This window comes from Mycteria americana, chromosome 6 (assembly GCF_035582795.1).
Source record: "Mycteria americana isolate JAX WOST 10 ecotype Jacksonville Zoo and Gardens chromosome 6, USCA_MyAme_1.0, whole genome shotgun sequence".
NCBI classification, from domain to species: Eukaryota; Metazoa; Chordata; class Aves; order Ciconiiformes; family Ciconiidae; genus Mycteria; species Mycteria americana.
Genome location: NC_134370.1, coordinates 48,500,219 through 48,519,027, shown reverse-complemented (window position 1 = coordinate 48,519,027; position 18,809 = coordinate 48,500,219). Strand labels below are relative to the sequence as shown.

General features: G+C 54.1%; 1 protein-coding gene across 1 annotated transcript; it reads left to right on the top strand.

The window, feature by feature from the left end:
- The first annotated feature begins 526 nt into the window (after window positions 1–526).
- INSYN1 (inhibitory synaptic factor 1) lies at window positions 527–12,003 on the top strand. Its single transcript, XM_075504172.1, has 2 exons — window positions 527–1,264; window positions 11,294–12,003. Exons 1-2 carry the CDS (start codon window positions 1,082–1,084, stop codon window positions 11,981–11,983), a joined length of 873 nt encoding a protein of 290 aa, XP_075360287.1. The 5' UTR covers window positions 527–1,081; the 3' UTR covers window positions 11,984–12,003.
- Window positions 12,004–18,809: the final 6,806 nt, after the last annotated feature.

Here is an 18,809-nt window from a genome sequence, read left to right as displayed (position 1 = left end):
TCACCTCTGGTAACGTCTCACCCCTTCCAATAGCGACCGAAGGAAAGTGGCCCCCGGACTCCTCTTGTGCCACGCAAAAGCCCTGAGGGAGAAGGAAGAGGAGGAGGGGGAGGAAGTAAGAAAAGGAGAAGGGGAAAAAAAAAAGGACAAGGAAGAGCTTGGACTGGAGCCAACGGTGGTCTGGATCGCGACGGTAAGTTCCTGAGCTGCACGGCTGTCTGGCTGTCTGGCTGTCTATTCATCCATCTGGCTCAGCGAGACCCCGCTGTGCTGTCTCCAGGTCTCAAACTGGGGGGGGGGCGGACGGGGGGGGACACGGACAAAAGGGAGGGTGCCAGGGACAGTGCCAGGCTCCATCCTGCCCCCGACTCAATTAGGGGGGGGCACTGTGGGGGTACCCAGGGGCTTGTCCTCATGCTGGGGCTGAGATCAAGCCAAGGCAAGAGTGGGCAGGCCCCCCCCCAGCTTTCTGGTTCTGGAAGGGATGTCTCCATCACATTGTCTGTCTGTCTGTCCTTGCAGGAGGGGACCCTGGGCTCCCCAGGACGCCTGTGCCCAGCTGGGAGACCCCCCCCAACCACCACACAGCATTGGAGCTGGCGGCCCCGGAGCGAGGGCCGAACACGGGGAGCAGCATCGCCCCCCAGGAACACCCAGCCCCGCGTCCCCCTCCCCGGCATCGCGGAGCAGGCAAGGCGTGAGCTGCTGGATTTTAGCTTCCTGGGACATCCAAGGGACTCTTCCTCCTCCTCCTCCTCCTGCTCGCCTGACCAGGCAGCACTCGCCTCCTCTGCTCGCCCCATGGCCACCCCACATCTCCCCACGGCCACTGGCTGAGCCCCCTCTGCAGTGTTCCCGACTCCGCATGGTGCATCTTGACCCTGCTCCCCGCTCCAAACCGGAGCCCCCCAACCTCGCAGGGAGGCGAGCGTGCGGCTGGGACTTTCTTGGAGGCAGGGGAACGTTAAGATGTTGAAAGCTCCCTGGCCGAGAGGGGCTGCGCGGACACCAGGCCACCCGGCTAGCGGGGAGCAGGATGGACAGAGCCGTTGGGGCCGGGAACCGAGGCCGGTAGGGAAGGATGGACTCCCAGACCTGCCAGGACAGGCAGCCCAGTGACCACCCCAGCAGCAGCAGCAGCAATTGTAGCAGCAGCAAAAGTAATTGCGAAAGGGAAAGGATCCGGAGTCGGATGAAAATGGTGATTGGGCAACTGGAAGGCATCTTACAGGAGCTCAAGGAGGTGGCCAAGGAGCTCCGGGAGGTAGGAAAGCATACCAGGGTGCCATCGCATCCCTGCGCGGGTCGCGGTAGCTGATGGCCCCAAATGGGGGTACCCTGTCCCCGTCCCCCTGCCTGTCCCCTGCCTCTGGGGCCAGGCTGGGGGAGCAGAGCCAGCTCAGCACCCACAACCCATCAGCCCCAGGAGGGACTTGGGGTGGCACAGCCCAGCTGATGTGCAATAGGATTTTCAAAAAGGGGGGGAGAAAAAAATAGACATGGTTTGCAAAATTGCTCTTGACCTTGACACCGAGGTTTGCTCTGGGCCAGGGGGCCCAGCCAAGGCACCGGCCCTGCAGGTGCCAGTGGTGGGAGAAGCACCGTGGGGTCACACACCAAGGCTGGGGGAAGACGGTACCATTAGCACCATGCCACAGTCAGCTCTGCTCTGCCTTGGGGGGAGGCTTGGGGGGTGTTCTCTAGGCCCCTTTCAAACCAGGGAGGTGGATGGAGAGGGGACAGTGGGTCCCTCTGGCATTGCAGAGAGCACTAAAAATATGGGATCAGCCCTGGGTGCGAAGAGGGGGGGTCCATGGGGCGGGTAGGGAGCCAAAGGGACTGGCTGTCCCATAGCCTGGCTGTCAGGGTCCATTGCTCCTGCAAAAAAAAAAAAAAATATATATACACATATAAAGTGTGGTTGGAGTTTCCTACTGGTGCGGAGGCACAGCAGAGTCTGTTTAGTGGGGAATTTAGTATTTCTGTGGCTCAAGTGTTTGGGTCACACATCTCCAAGGTGGAGGGGAAGGGGACCTGGATGGGGCTGGTAGTTTAGGACATCTCTGCAGGTGATGGGGGAAGTGGTGGATGGAAAGCATGTGGTAGCCTTGAGCATGGTGCGGCAGCTTGCTTTTGCAATAGAGCAGGTGAGTGTTTGCATTCTCTCCGTGGCCTGAGCAGAGCATGAGGTTATACCCAGAGCTGTACAAAACCTCATCTCCACCCAGGAAGGGCAGAAATTGGGGGAGGTTGTGCCATGGGGCCACCATGAAGCAGGCCCACACAGGTTGGTGACATTTGGGTGCCACTGAGAGCACTGATGCCAGTGGACCAACATCATCCTCAGTGCAGATGTGGCCGTAGTCAGGGAGGTGACATATTCCAGCCCAAAGCGTCCCCTGGGATGCAGTGTCCTCCTTTGGGATGGATCCACTCACTCCAGGAGATTTTAGGGAGGCCATCCCACTTGGAAAGCCAGCACTGGGGGGATGCCACATCCCGCCACACTGCCCCACTTGGTCCCCGCAAGGGCTCGACCTGGCCATAGCATCCCTAGGGATTTTCCTTTCTCTCATGGCTTTGCCAGTCCTTCCTGCACCAGAAAGCAAACCCAGCCACCCAAAGCAAACACACACCCCCCCATTCCCACAACACCAAAGGGGGAGCCCAAAACCCCTTCAACAAGTCTCTGATGGATAAAAAAAAAGTCATAATAGTAATAATCAGGAGGCAGAGCTATTTTCCATTTAGCCTGAGCTCACTTCATGCTCCTCCAGGAGCTTAAAGAGGCCATTAAAGTGAGGATGATGGCAATTGGCCCCTTTTATTGAGCCCATGGATTTAAGGCCAGGTGGGACCACCACAATCATACGAGCATCCCTTCTGCTGAGGATGCGGAGGGATAAGGACCACCGAGATGAGACAAATCTCCAACTGTTTCACAGCTGAGGCCGGGTTGTGCTTCCCACCAAGCTCCAGGTGGCTCCACCAGGTCCCCATCCAGCTCTTGAGGCCAGAAGGATCTTGAGCATCCCTGCAGCATCCTTTGTAGGCTGCCCAAGTCAGGTTGTACCAGCGTGTCTTGGAGCAGAGAAGAGGAGAAGGTGGCCTGAGGACACAGGGGAGGGTAAAGGGCTCTATATTCCCTGGGGACAAGTTTTGGAAAGCAGGCTCAAAGGAGGAGGAATAATGTTGGAGGGTGGAAGAGCTGAGATGGGTGCAGCAGGTCCCTGTGCTTTGAGGAGCAGAGGGTGGCCAGAGGACATCCATCCTCTATCCCTCACCCCAGGGAGACAGTGCGCTTGTGCCAGGGAGGGGGTCCATGCCCCATGAGATGGCTTCTCCAGAAGGTGCTGAGAAGTGCTGAGGCCTGGAGATGATTTTTCCATGCACCTGGCACATCCCTAGGCACCAGTGACCTCCCAGGCTGGATCCTATAGCTACCCTGGAAGAGCCCCTCACATCATGGGACAACATGGCCAGGTCAGCATAGAGCCAGCCACGAGGTCCCCACCACAAGGTGGGTCCTGAACTTCAACCCTTCTCAACAACTCCTACAATATACCCATATAACTTTGCAGCAATTAGTTGGATTTATACAAAACAGCATAAAACCTCAGTACAAGAGCAGGCTCTGGAGCTAAAACACAGCAGTTCAACCAGGCTAAACTGGGCTCCAGCCACTCCAAAGAAACAAATGTCTGGTTTTCCCAAAACCAAGCAGATGTCGGGCATTAGAGGCTTTGGAAATTCAACCCTTTGTCTTCTGGATCGCCCAAAGCAAGCTCAATGGGAGCACATTATATGGAAATCTCTTTCAAGCCCACCTAGAAAAGTATGTGGTAGACACCAGGCTGGCAAGCTGTAAGCTCTAGGATATTGGTGAAAGAGAAGTAGTAAAAAAAATAAGCCCTTGTGGTTGTCTGCCTTGGACATAGTGATGCTCTTCCTCAGCCGGAGGTGAGGGCCAGGACATGGGTACAAGGCTGGGGACAGGCAGCCCTGTAGTCCCAGGCAGGGACTGATGACCCCAAGCCTAAATGGGCTTAGGGGTGGCAGTCCCAGGAGGGGTTGCTCAGGGTCATTAAAGCCCATTAGTGCCCACAGGGCCCTGGTACTTGTGATATTGGTGTATTCTCCAATGGAGATGCCACGGAGGCTTTGGAAACGTCCACCCCTGTGGCCATCTCTGCTCAGGGCTTTGCAGGTGGATTAGGGCACAGGGCTGGATGTGCTTGGTGAGGGCAGGGGTGGACCCAATCCTGCTGCATCAGAGGCACCTGCAGAGCCAGAAAACCTTCACTGGGTTATGCTGGACCTGCTCCTTCCAGGTTCTCCTTGCATGAGGAGCTAGGTACCAGGACTTTGCAGGTCTGGAAGAAGCAGACAGGTCATGACCACCTTGACAAAAATAACCCCCAAAACCCCCGTGTGGGGCAGGAGGGCTTTCACCCAGGGATGATGCCTGCTCCAAAACCATCCACCAGCTCCAGGCACAGCCAGCTCTGGGTCACATAAGGCTTTTCTCCCAGGTTGTCCCTGCTTCAGCAGAGATTTTGAGTCCCAGACTCAGCTGGGATTGTAGGATGCTCTGGGGGGAGGCTTCAGTGGGGGACCCCAGGGTAGCCCTGCTCCACTGGCCCATCCATGGGAATGCGGTGTGGGACCAGACCCTGGTTCAGGCACCATCCCCAGCTCCTGGAAGAGGTTCCCACCTGAAGGCTGTCATTCCAGATGTCCGTTTGATTCAGGATGCTGTTTTACCAGTTCTCCTCTCCCACTCTCCCTCCCTCCCTCTTTCCCTTTTGTGTATATAATTATTCCCCAGCACTCCAAGACAGGGCTGTATTATGTATGGGGAAAATTATTATTAAAATCTTTGATTGAAATCACACACTGGAAGTAGAAATCAGGCAGGAGGCAGGCAGGGAAGGCGCTTCCGCTGAGCACTTGCCATGCTGCCTGCCCTCCCACATACCTCCTGCCAGCCTCGGCCTTTTCCCATGGGAATAAGGATGATGCCACAGGGAAGAAGATACCCCAGGAGGTCCCAGCCATCTCCACTGCAAGGCTGAGCTCCTTCCCAACCTGGGGGATCCTTTTGATTAGTGCTGGGGGTCAGAAGCCATCCATGGGGTATATTCAGAGGTGGAAATAAAAACAAATATGTGTGCAAGTCTCCCTATGTGCAAACCCCCCAAATCCCATGGGAAGGGTCCTCATCACCCCTGCACCCCCTGACATGGGAGGACTGGGATCCCAGCAGCATGCAGGGAAGCAGCACCAAGGGGTCCCCTTTGAGCCTGCGGCAGGAGGAAAATCCTCCCTGCAACTCCTTATGAAAATAAATACCTTAATGTTGGAATCAATAGGTGATTAGCTAGGAATGCTTGGGAAAGTTCACAGGGAGAAGGCGGCTTATTATTCTAATAATAACATGTTTTAGAGATCTGCACGATGATTTTGAACTATTTAGCAGCTGATGATCTAGCAAATGATCCCAAGATCCGCAGCACACTCATTTATAAGCATCAGCTCGGGGGAGAGAGGCCCCTGTAACCCAGCTTCTCTTTGTGAGCTCAAATTAATCATTTATTCCTTATTAAATATTTACTCACCATGCCTGTGCCAGGAAGTGGTTTGGGAGATGCAGGAAAGTCCCTGCTCTGGGAGAGTTTGGCTGTAGGGTCACGGGGGCTCTGCCGGAGGCTTTGGGGTGGCTCTTTTCCCCAGTGGAGGGAGGTGGTGGTGTCCCCCAGTTCAAGGTGGTGGTGTCAAATGCCTCTGGGACGCTTTGGGAATAGGATTGGGGATTTTTTGCATGGGTCACACAGTCCTGTTGCACATCCCTTCCATGTGCCAGCTGGCAGCAAAGCAGAATGCGGGGCCAGGCAGGTCAGATCAAGCCTCAGAAAGCAGCTGTGTAGCATGGGAAGATGCTTTGGACCCCAAAATGTGCTGCTGGAGGTGTGCAGCAGGGTGACGGGGATGGGAACCAAGCTGGCAGCTGGGGGAGCATGGGGTCTGGGGGGCATGCACAAAAATGCCTGCTCCTCTTCCAGGCCAGCTGGGGATGAGATGCTTTGCTCTGGGTTGGGGAAAGAGTTGCATCTCACCAGAGGGCAGCTGAGGGGACACACACACACACATCATCGAAGCAAAGACACCCCACTTTGGTCTCCCCACCCCAGACCCCGCCTTTGCCCAGTGGTACCCACCCTGAGCACTGATCTGCTTTGCCCATCTGCTTCAAAGGCCGTGCCAGAATGAAGGGGCCGTTAGATTGCACCACTTTGATCCCAGCATCTTCCAGTTCCTTCCCCAGCCTCAGGAATATATGCATTACCAATTACTGGCCACGAAGCCTTTGAAGTCCCCTCTTGTCCTCCCACCTCATCCCTCGGCTCTCCAGCATCTTCTTGAGCTTTCAGGAGGTTTAGCTCCTAGATAGGAAACAGCATGGCCAAAACGTGGAAGCTTGGAGCCACCAAGCCAGGAACCTCTGTGCTTGATTTGCAGCTGATAACCAAAAGTCTCGTTAAAAACAATGATGCTCCAGATGTTCAACATCCACCTTAGCTGGGCAAGTACACACCTGATTTGGGGCACCCAGGCTTTTATCTGGAAAGCTCCTGTCTGCCAGCAATGTCCGTGGGTGCGGGGACTGTAATGCAGGGTGAGGGGAGCACGCAGCACTCCCATTTGGGCTGAATGGTGGGAGCTGGTTTTTGGGGCGGGGGTGAAGTAGTTGGCACCACAGTTTAGTGCATCGTTGCTCGGTGCCCATCTCTACAGGGTACTACTGGGATGTGGGCCCATCCCTCCGCCTCACTCCAGTTCATCCTCCAGCTGCTCAAAGCTTCTCGCTTTGGGCGAGAGCTGAGCATCCCTTGGCCACCCAGCACCTGCTTTCAGGGCACTCGGGTGCAGCAGGATGCAGTCTCTTGGTGACACCATGCATGAGGTCAAGGGGAATTATTTTTGCTCCTTATTTTCCTGCTGCCAGGTACTCCCAGTTTGACTAGGGATGCTCTGCTGTCACCAAAAAGATGGCTCTTTGCAGCAAGGTGAAATCTAAAGGCAAGGGAGGATGGGGACACATCATCTCTCGGTCACCCCCATGGCACCACCAGCACATGCTGAGGACACCCCAACCCTCCTTGCTTGCTTGTAGGGGGACAGACCCACCCCAATTCACCGTGGGATGAGAGCATCACCAGGGTCTCACCCCAAACCACCCAACCCCAGGTCTGGTCCATCCATCCCTCCCTCCCTCCCCATCGCTCTCACCCTGGCCCCTTCTGCCAGCAGTGATGGCCTCAGCTAAAAGTCTTTGACAACGTGCCTCAGGAAGGAGAAAAGAGGGGAGAAAAGACCAAATCCTACTTTACATTTAAATCCTCAGCGGGTACCAAGCGTCACATAGGTATTTAACACACACCCCCGCTTCCCCCCCCCCCATTTAAAATAGAAAATGCTCCTAAAAATAGCCCCGAGCCACCACTGATGTGACACTAATCCCTGTGTGCTGTGGTGAGGACTGGGATGGGGACAAGGACTGGGATGGAGATGTGACTCGTCCTGGCACCCACCCAGCCCAAATCACAGCAGGTCCCTTTAATGAGGATGAGGAGGACCTGGGACCCTGGGTGACAGAGACCCAACTCAAAGCCCAGGGAGACGCTCACTGTGAACCCAGTGTTGTAATCACAAAGCCTTCATGAAAACAGAGGTGATCTCATTTTAGCTGAGGGTTTCAGCAGAATCATTTGCTGCCTTATTAAAAAATAATAATAGCTGGGTGTTTCCCAGGAACAGCTCTTTTCCTGTCCTTATTCCTAATTCTTTCTTGTCACCAAGAAAGAAGAGGTCACATCATCTTTTTTTCTCTTTTCCTCCAGTTTCACCCTTTCTCCCCCAAAGAAAAGAGGAAAAAAAAAAAGGGGGGAAAAAGAGAAATCTCATGGTACATGGGGAACAGAAGAAATTGCCTTTTCTCATTTCAAGACTTTCTTGCAGGTGCTCCCAGCTTGCCCCCAGCACCCTTCAAAGCCAAAGCTTGAAGAATAGATGGGTCCCTGCCTGTCCTCTCTGGAGGTCTTGCATGGGCAAGGAGGCAGGAAAAATAAGTCAGTGATCATAGGTGAGGAGCTTAGGTAAAGCCTGTTGCCTTCTGCTGCCTGGGATAAGAAGCATTTAGCTCACTGTCCCCAGTGCTACTCTGCTTTGGGGACCCAAAGTCCCTCCAGGTGACAGTGCCACAATGTAGGTCCAAGGTCCTTCCCTGAGGCAGGACCAGGGATGGGCTTCAACATACCTTCAAGAGGTCTATCCAGGAGAGAAACCACTCATGAGGCTAGGGACAGGTCCCCATACAGCACAGCTCAGGATAGGACTCCTAGCCCTGGGCTGATCTTATATGGACTCCTGGGCCATGGGTAGGTGGGGTGGGGGTCCCAGGTGGGGCTGATCAGGGCCATTAAGGTGTGTTAGCGCCCATCACCATGTGCTCAGGTCTCATGGTGGAGTGCTCCTCTCATTTCCAACCCAAACTTCATCTGGGCTCTGCTGCACCCTTTTTTCCCTGGAAAGATGTTTTTTGGCATCTTTTATTGCCGACGTGTCTAACGCGCTCCCAGGCAGCAATTCCCAGCCGTTCCACCTGCCTTTTCCTTGTGACACCAGCCGGTCCCATCTCAGAAAGGGTCTCCCTGTTCCCAAGTATCCCCGGTTGCTCTGCTCTGTGTTTGCAGCAGGCAGCAAACGCACATATCCAGCCCCATCACCATCACCCGAACGGTATCGGACCCCTGTGCCGCCTGGGGTTGTGCCCCCATGGAGATGACACTATTTTGTCCTCCAGAGATGCTCATCTACATTGTCCCTAGGTTGTCACGCAGCATTTGGTGGCCTGAGAAATGGTCCTAACTGCAGCCAGAGCTTGGACATGTCCTGCGGGGACCTGCAGCTGATTTAAAAGAGGGGGTGCTGTGTGCCTAAGGCTGGATCCCCCCAACAAGCAAATGGGGAGCCGGGGTCCCCCACGATTGACACCATCTCCTTGAGAGCTTGGCAGAGCAGGAGACCTGCATGCGCAGGGTTATCAAACAAGTAAAATTTGGAGCTCGAATATGGGAATTTTATTAAAATTAGGTCAGCAGAGTGTAATGGAGCCACTTCAGCTGCTGGCAGCGTAATCATACCCCCAGGCTCCTGGTTTCAGATGCCCAGACATATTAAATTACCCTTAACTCTGCCCACACCTTCTCATCCACTGTGAGGGCTTTGCAAGGAGCCTGCCCTGCTGAGCCATGTTTTATGGTGCATTTCTAGTGATTTATGGTGTTGACCCAAACCTCTGCATGCCAGCATCTGGCAAAGGGATGCAGAGACCAAGGGCAACCTGGCACCGTGACAGCAGCTTTGGGGTGCCCACCTTGACCACCCAACACAAGGATGGGATGGGGTGTCTGAGCCCAAGGACTCAGTCTCCCCCAGCAAAAGTGCTCAAAAAAATAGAGTTATGGGATAACAGCAGCATAAAAATGACAGAGATGTGCCATGATTAATTATCCTTGGTGGATGAGGAGGTCCAACACCCATTGATGAACCATGGGACAGGTGGAGGTCTGGCAGGGCTTTTCGGTAGCATGAGGAGAAAGAAACAAAACATGTCTGGCAAGATATTGCCCATTGATTTGTCTTCCCTCCATTATTTTGGGAAATTTGTGGCTGATTTCCACCAGGAAAGGATGTGCAGAAGGGCAGTGGAAGGAAAAAGATGGGGAGAGAAAGGCAATAATGAAAAATAACCAGAAAAAAAAACATTTATGCATGGAGAAACCACCTGGAAAAAGCTAAGCACAGGGTGTTTTTCACTCCCAAATGCTCCATGTGTGGGATGGGGGGGCCAAGGAGCAGCAGGAGGGACACAGCCCTGGGGTGCCGGGGGGCACCGATGCCAGCAGATGCCCATGCTGGGGAGGGGGGAGCACAAAATGCATCAACCGGCTGCACGAACAGGTACGAGGGGTATCGAGGGGTTCCCCCAAACCCCCCTCCCCCCCCGCTTGTCTGCCACTGCCCACCTCCTGCTTGGCAGCACTGGGACCAGCCAGGCCCTCTGCCAGCTCCCCCAGAGAGGGGAGGGGAGGCGAGCCAGCAACCCTGCCAAAAATACACACTTCAAACTGCCGCTGAGTTGAATTTTCGCATCGTGCTCTGCCTCCCACACAAAATAAAGCCACACACACCCCTGCACACATATATACATGCAGAAACACCAGCCAAGAAACACCACGATGCTCCCAGAGACATAGCAATGGCTCCAGCCAGATGCCACAGCAGTGGGTGCTCGGTGGGTTTGGGGTACCCTGCACAGGATTAGTGCTGTGCTCAGTGCTGGGCAGCCCTTGAGCTGGATGGGATTAAAGACTTCAAGGTGAGTGATGAGCCTCTTGCATCCGAAACCTTGGCAAGGTCATTAGATGGAGACCATGGTCCATGGGAGCCATAGGAGGAAGGAGGTCCTTCCTCCCTTCCTTTCCCTTCCAGCCCTGCCCGTGGCTTGAACCTCAGCTAGGACATTACATCTATTATTTTTAATTTTTAAGGGCTTGTTTTATTCATGCCCCATGTGAGGTCTGTCCCCTGTGGCGTGGCAGGGCCACAACCCCGTCCCCAAGCCACCATGGGCCTTGATATACTCAGCACCTTGCAAGAGATGGCAGATTGGGGACCGAGCCCGCCAGCATCCCAGCCAGGGCAGGGGGTGACAGTGCTGTCCCCGCAGCCCCCGACCTTCCTGTGCTGCTCTGCATTTTGTCACACAGCCTTGGGACATTTTCCACCCCTGCCTCAGTTTCCCCACCTGCAGAGCTGCCTTTTCCAGGGGGAGGAAGTGGCGGTTGCTGGTGGCTCCCCATGGATGGGTGCAAGTCACCAAGGGACACCACATGTGCAGGGATTTGGAGTGGCACTCAGGGTCCCGGGGGACAAGGCAGGCCCCAGGGCCACCCTGGGAAGGGCCCATCCTGCCACGCTGAGCACCCAGGGGCACCCAAGGCTTCACCGCCTGCTTGGGGCCCATAGGTGGCTGTGCTGCCAGGTGGGCTTCGGTCCCTGCTGAGTGGCTCCGGGAGCAGCTCCACCTGGGCTGAGACCTCCCAACTCATCACACTGGTGATGCCGGGGGAAATGGCAGAGATTTAGAGATGTGTTATTACAGAGCAAAAACAGGAGGGTCCCATCCAGCAGCTTCTCTCTGCCCATCCATCCATCTGTCTGTCTGCAGGTAGTGAGCCAGATCGACCGACTGACGTCCGACTTCGAGTTCGAACTGGAGCCGGACGACTGGACGACGGCAACAGCCAGCAGCACCTCCAGCAGCGAGAAGGGGGGAGGCGCCTTCGAGCTGGGACCCCTCGATTTCGCCGCCTCCGACATCCTCTCCGACAGCTGGGAATTCTGCTCCTTCCTGGATGCTTCCACACCCTCCGACCCAGGAGATGGTCCCGAGCCCCCCCGGCCGCAGCCACAGCCCCCCTCGGCTCGCCAGCCCGATTACCGGCTGATGAACGGGGGGATCCCCATCACCAATGGTCCCCGGGGTGGTGGGACCCCGGATTCATCCAGCGAGGAAGCCTTTGGTGCGACAGCCGGCCAGAAGATCCCACATCACAGGCCGGCCGGCACACGGGAACGGGTCCGATTCAGCGACAAGGTGCTTTACCACGCTCTGTGCTGCGATGACGACCGGGATGGTGACAGCACAGTGTCCCCAGGGGATGATGGCCCTGAGGAGCCCGGCCGCAAGGTGCTGGCGGGGCCACCCTCAAAGCATCCTTCCACCGGTGGTGGTAGTGGTGGACCCCCAGCACGGCGGCTGACGAGGAACAGCAGCACGCAAACCGTAGCTGATAAAAGCACCCAGACGGTGCTGCCTTATATCCCGGCCAAGCAGAAAATTAAAAATAAAAACTGACGCCAGCTCCACCGCACGGATTTGGGGAGGGTGGGTGGATGGGGGGATTCCTGGGGAGGGACAGAAAAAAAAAAATATATAAATATATATTTAAATAAATCAATACTAATAATAAAATTAACATGAAAAGGTGGCAAAGAAGACAAATGTCCCAACTACCTACCCGTCATTTTCAAGGCTCAGGGAATTTTAAACTGTTTTTTTTGTGGACAGAAGCTTCAGATCAATAAACCATCCGTCATGGAGAAATAATAACAATAACATATATATATTATATGTATATATGTGCCAAGAGAGGGAAGCCTATATGGAGGGGAGAGCCAGCGCATCTGAGGTCGTGGCCAGGGGATGGATGGGGATGTGGGGATGCTGGGGGGGAGGTGGCTGGGCCAGGGTAGGGCAAATGTCCCTCCCTGGGACATTTTATCCCTGTTTGGCTTAAAAAGAGATGGTGTGATCCGCTTTGCCATATTCAATGTCTGAGCAGAGCAGGGATGTCACCGGAGCTGTCACCTCCCCGGCTGGCACATGGCCCAAGTGGTTTACATGGATCGAGGGGGGCTTGCAGAGAGCAAAACCACACCAGTGCTGAGGAGTCAGGGTGAGGAACCCCCCTTCCCAATTTCCATCCTTTATACCAGGTCCAGGGGAAATATTAGTGACCCTGAAGCCTTGCAATCATTTTAAACTGATGCACAAAACGTCTCCAGCTTTCCTTTAGGTACCCGCTTCTGGCTTTGCATTTCAAAAGCTGCAGCCCTGATTTGGGGGGGGGGAAAGGTGGATTTTCTCTAAAAAATGAAGGAATCTGGGCCTCCAAATCCACCCTTGGCATTTTTTTTGGCTTCCAGGTTTTGCCGAAGCCTTCAGCATCCAAAGGGGTCGGTGCAGCACCTGGTCCTGGAGACAAACACCCTGTGCCCTCCCCATCGGCTCTTCCTCCCGCAGAGATGCATTTGCACTGCCAGCCCTCAAGCATCCCTGGCACAATGGGGCACGACGGTGTTTTTTCCAAGCCTGGCAGCAAAAAACCACCACCATGACTCCTTATTTTTAATCCAGGTCAGAGATGCTCCATTTCAAGACTTTTCCCAGTGCCACCCTGAGTGTCACCCCGGAGCTGGGACCCTCGCTGCCACCCAGAATCACTATCAGAGGGGAGGGATGCTTGTGCAAAATGCCCATCAAAGAGGAAACAGCAGGGATCAAAAGACTCTGAATTCAACCCAAATCATAGCAGGAAAAAAGCCTTTCACCCAAATTATGTTGAATTACTTTTTTTTATTTATTTATTTAGGGGTTTGTGGTTTGGTTTTTTTTTTTTTTTTTTAGTTTTTAGGACCCAAGGGACATGGCATCACCTGGAGGATCAGCATATGTTCCCACAATGTGCAGAGCCTGGGAGGGTTCAGTGCCTCTGATCCAGAGAGCATCCGTCTGGGTCCCCACTGGGACATCTCAGCCCTTGTCAAAGCTGGGAGAGGGAAGAGCCCTGCAGAGGGGACCATGGGGCTGATGATGCTGATGCATCATCTTCCTCCACATCTCCTCCTACCCCCAGCGCTGGGACCCCGAGGGGAGCCTTAACCTCTTGTTTTTCCACAAAAAGGGCCACCAAGGGATGGGATGTGCCCATCCCACATCCCAGAGAGGGGACAGCCGGGCTCACCCAGCTCTGGCATGGGGAGACGTGGGATGGGACAACTCCTCTCCACTCCCGCCAGTACTCCATGTGTCAACAGCTGGTTACTTACTTATTTTTATGAGCTCTTTACAGCCTGGCCTCATTGTAAAAGCATGATTAATAGATGTAGCTTTGTTCTTTAATAACTCCTCCCGAAGGATGCCAGGAAGAGCATGAGGCAAAAATTCAGAGCAGCCAGAGCTGCACAAGCAGACGCTTTTCAGCTGATCCGGATTTGGGGGCACCTCCATCACCTGCAGCCCTGGAACAAGTTGCAAAAGCAGCCAGAGGAGAAACTGAGGCATGGTGTGGGGATGCAAAGCTCAGGCTCCTGCACAGCTCAGGGCAAAGCCACTCACCTTGGGGCCAGGGATTTAAAGCCAATTGCTGCAGCCAGGGCTGTACGGACAAGGGTAATAGCTTCTTCCCCCATGTTTCTATTAAGAATGAATTTACAGCCGTGCAAGCTTTATTTCATGCTCTCCGATAAATCTAAGTGACGGCGGCAGTAAGCGCTGTATTAACCTTTCGGGCGCATGGATGGAAAACCTCCATAAAACAGGGGTAAACAGAGACAGGGGCAATTCCTCCGCTCCCATTTGCTCGGGTAAGGGGTAATAAAAGCCACCGCTGATATACGGAGAACCACGGGCCATGTCCTTGCTGCTCCTCTGCACACCCAGAGGGGTTTTGCTATTATTATTTAGCAGGAAAACCTGCTGGGTTTGGTTTTTTTAGCGTAAAATTCATGAAGATGGGAATGATTATTAACGCAAATAGGGAGAAACCATTCAAACTAGTAAAAATGGGTTTGTTACACCAATAACAAAGTTATTAATGATGTCATTAATTGCACCACCAACCTAGTTATTAATGATGAATTAACGGACTTTGCTCTCGCAGGGACAAGATCCAGCTCGTTGGGGTTAGCCTGTGGCCATGGGGAGGGTGATGAGGAATGCAGCCAGAGCTGGACTGGGAAAACACGTTGTCTTTCTCTTGACATCATATATGAATTAATGAGCTTTCCCCCACAGCATCCTGGCAATGCCCCTGTCCTCCATCCCCAGCTTCTCCCCAGACACCAAAACCTGTTCAGGAACACCCAAAACAGCAACCAGAGAGTTGCCAGAGACAGCAAAGGAAGGGGCAAAGGGCTCGTGTTTCCTCCAAGAAGCAATAAAGAAACCATCAGCAAATAAAACAAGGACACGGGCTGGCCAGCGACCCAGAATGGCAGGTACCTCTGCTATGCATCCTGCTGATTTTTGGCCAAGAAGGATGATTGGTAGCTGCTCTGGCCAGAGCCAGGGTTTGAAGCAGAATTTCAGCTTCACATTCTAATCCTCTGGTTCTGACCCTCCCCACGGCTCCTGTTCGAGTTGACCTGAATTATGAGAGGCTCTGCTGGGGTTTGTGTTTTGAAGAAACTCCTTCGAGCTCACCCAATCCCTCCAGCTCGCAAAATCCAGCTGGGAAGTTTCCCCCTAGAAGAAGCCATCTCGCTATGTCTCGCTTTGGTGAGGGCTGAAAATAGCCCCCAACTGCCTGGAGACTTCACTTCTGAGCTTGCTGACATGAAAGGCAGCCATCAAAGTGGATAATGGGATATTTTCCAGCCTAAGGAAGAGCTCCGGCTTGGGGTTGGGCTTTGGGAAGGCCGGTTCTGCAGGGAACAGGAGCCCATACTGCACCCCTGGGTCACTGCACTCATCCTGACCACCCCTGGGAAGCCAAAAACCAAGCTGTCCCCATACATAGATGCAGCTTTTTTGCTCAAATCTGTTGCGGCCGCTTTCAAGGGACTGCAGCAGCCTCTCCCCCCACAGTAATGGGCTTTATTTCACATAGCCCTGGCTCAGACCAGGCTATGACCAGCCCCCTTGTAGCTCATCAGCTGGCAAAAGCATCCCTGGATTTTTAGCTGGCCCCCCTGCACCGCTCAGGGCTGGTTGCTCGCTGCGGCTGGAAGACAAATGCTTTGTTTTTGAAGGTAGAGGCTATGCCTCCTGCCTCTGCTAATGTACAGCATCTTGTCTTATTTGTTCCTTGCTGTTCCACAGCTGAATTACTGCAAGTGATGTACTGGTGCTTTGTATGATGATGATGCTTTATAGCTGCAAGAAGAGCACTCCTTCAGCCTCCCCTTCCAGCTTTCAGGAGTTAAATCCATCTGCAAGGGGGCCACCAAGGCTCTTCCCTCCTCATCCTCACCCTTCCAGCCAGGGTGCTCTGTTCCATGGGGAGAAAAGAAGCATTCTCCCAAAGGCTGCGGTTCCTGTGGGCTGGTGCAGCTTGGCTGCGCCTTCCCAGCTTGATTTTCCTAGCAAGCCAGGGGTTGCATCCTCCCCAGCTCTGCTTATCTCCTGCCTCAGAGCCAGATAACTCACTGGCGGCTGCTATCTCCTCACAAGGAAAGGCTGCACAGAGAGGAGGTGAGGAGCACGCAAGCCCTGCACCAAGCAGAGCATACCCATGCTGCTCACAGAATCTCAAAACTGTGCCCGTCCCCAGCACAAACCCAGCCCTCTCTCCCCAGGGCGTTATCACAGCATCCTGCAGCATCCTGCATCCCTTCACCTCTTTGCCCTCAGCCCAGGGCATCCCCACTGGAGGAGAAGGGTGGGTTCAGGGGCACCCCCAAGCCATGGATCAGGGCACTCGGTGACTCAGTGCTGGGTTATGGATTCACCCTGATGCAGCTTGGCACTCAAACCCCAACCAGAGCGGCTCCCCCGTTCACGTTCCTCTCTGGGCTCTGCCAGCCGAGCCCTCCTGGCAGCCACAGGATGGAGATGTATAAGCCAAGCCCAGACAGACATGAGCCCGAAATGGGTGCTCATGGCCATGGCATGCTAATTAATCCTCATTTGATCCTAGCACTTGCCAGTCTGTAATTTCACAGCTTGCTGGAGGCCTCTATACCACAGGATGGCTGCCAGTTGATTGGCAGTTGGGGCAGCTTCTCCATCCTCATGGGATGAGCAACTCAGCCAGCAGCTCATGGTGGGCTCCAGCCTCCTCTGGGGCTGGTAACCCAAGGATGGAGTGGTGTCAGCCAAACACCTGAAGAAAACCTCCTGCTCTGCCAGGAGAGGGAAAGAAAGCGATGGAGACCTGGGATAGACACCTGGCAGCAGGTAGGAGCCTTCACCCCACCCTCAGCAAGAGATCAAGGGGAGATGAGTGGGAAACTGGTTTAAATGGGGAGCTCAGAGCATCAGGCAAGGTGATGAGGATGAGGCAGGTCCAAGGCGAGGCAGGAATAAGATTGTGGTCAATGGGCATGGCTGGAGAGCAGCATCCCTGCAGCACAGCTCAAGCAGCGACCGACAACCCCAGGCTGAGCTTAAATGGGCTCCTGGGGCCATGGGCAGGGTGCAGGTGGGGGTCCCAGGTGGGGCTGCCCAGGCCATTTAATGCCCCCAAGGCCATGGGAGGCCAGACCTCTGCCTGACATGCTGAGCTGAGCACTGTGCAGGCAGCTCCACCACCACCACCCCAGCAAAACCTGCTTCCCCAGCAGCCACCCTTCCTGGAGCTCAACCCTTCAGTACCTGGATATGGCCCTTGCTACGCCAATGGGTAATGTATATTTATTTACTGTGTTATCTCGCCTTATAAAATGCATTTTCCTGGGTGACAGCTGGGTGCTCTCCCACCACTGGGTGGCAGTGGGCACACATGCGTACATGCATGCACACGCACACGTGTGCCCCACGCAGGGGCTGCCTCCGTCCTTGTTGCCCCTTTGGAGACCTGTGCTAGGCGCCAATGCTGTGGTGGCCCCATGTCACATCACCTCCGTGGGTGAATGTTGTCATCAGCCCATGCTTCATCCCCAGTGGGGATGTGGGGACCGGGCAGTTTCAGCCTAGCCGCATCCTGCTCTCAGGAGGAGAGCATCACCCCCAAAATGCAGCCAGAAAGGGCAAATTTGAGACCAAAAGTGCTTCTTACGTCCATACCCTGGAGGCAGCAGCAATCTGACTCCTGGGACAAGGGGTGCTTGGCTGGAGCACCCCCTGTTTGCAGGGCAACACCCCCCAGAAGAGCCCCAGACCCCCAGAGCCATTGGGTCCAGCTGAGCCTGCTGAAACACAGCCATGCCGGAGGAGCCCTAGAGGTACTTGTAAGACAAGGGATGACATGCTTGATGGGATTTCTTAATTAGATCTTGCTAAACCAAAATGTACCGGGGCTCCCCTGGCAGAACAACGTCAGACAAAACATTAATCACGCTCCAAATAAATAATTAAAACTTTGGGTCTCTTAGAAGGGAGGAAAAAAAACCCCAGGAAAAATCAAAGGCATTGGCGCCAGCCCACAATAAGGAGCACTGCCGCTGGGTCCAGTGATGCCCTGGCCTTGAGGGGGAGCAGACCTGTGTCCCCAAGGCCACCTGAGCCAGGTGGGACCCAATGTGTTCATCAAGATCTGTGCCCAAAGTCCCAGGAGGTGTCAGGACCAGGTTTGGGACCTCATAACCTCATACCTGCTTCCCCATCTCAGCTTTACATTAAAACATGTCTTTTCACAACTAGCACCTATCGCCTCAAACAATGGATTTAAAAAAATTTCTTTCCCCACTTGTTGGCTCATGTAGTGCCCTGGGACATCATCCATGATTACCTCTGGGATGCTGGACGACGTCCAGATCTCAGGCTCCGGCAGATGCTCAATGCAGCATGGGAAAATCTCTTCATTGAGCACTTAGGAAACACTTTTGAGAGAAAACAACAAAAAAAAGGCTTGAAAAAAGAAAGCTGACCCTCCCCATCCCCTCTTAGTTGGAGCAGAAATGATTACTCAGTGTAAGCAACTCAGAGCTTAAATTATGTATGGAGCCATTTGCATCTAAGAATACAATTGAGGCAGAGCTGGTTCTGTCCCTCCTGGCTCCCCAGCCACACAGGGGGGATGGTGGGAAGGCTCCTTAGGACTGTGCATCCCCCATCCCAGCATCAGCCTTGGCCAAAGCCTCTGGTGCAAGTTTATGGGGGGGAAGAAGATGAAAAAGAAGTACAAGGGGCTGCAGAGTGATGTTTTCCCCTGTGTGGCCATCAAAGCCACAGCCTTCAGAAACAAATGTCACCTGTGCTCTGCTTTCTTCTTCTTTACCTTTCTTACAATATATTTATT

Bases quoted from the DNA above. Each gene is read 5' to 3' on its own strand.
- INSYN1 (XM_075504172.1), top strand. From the start codon at position 1,082: ATGGACTCCCAGACCTGCCAGGACAGGCAGCCCAGTGACCACCCCAGC. The intron at 1,265-11,293 runs GTAGGAAAGCAT...GTCTGTCTGCAG, and splicing joins TGGCCAAGGAGCTCCGGGAG to GTAGTGAGCCAGATCGACCG.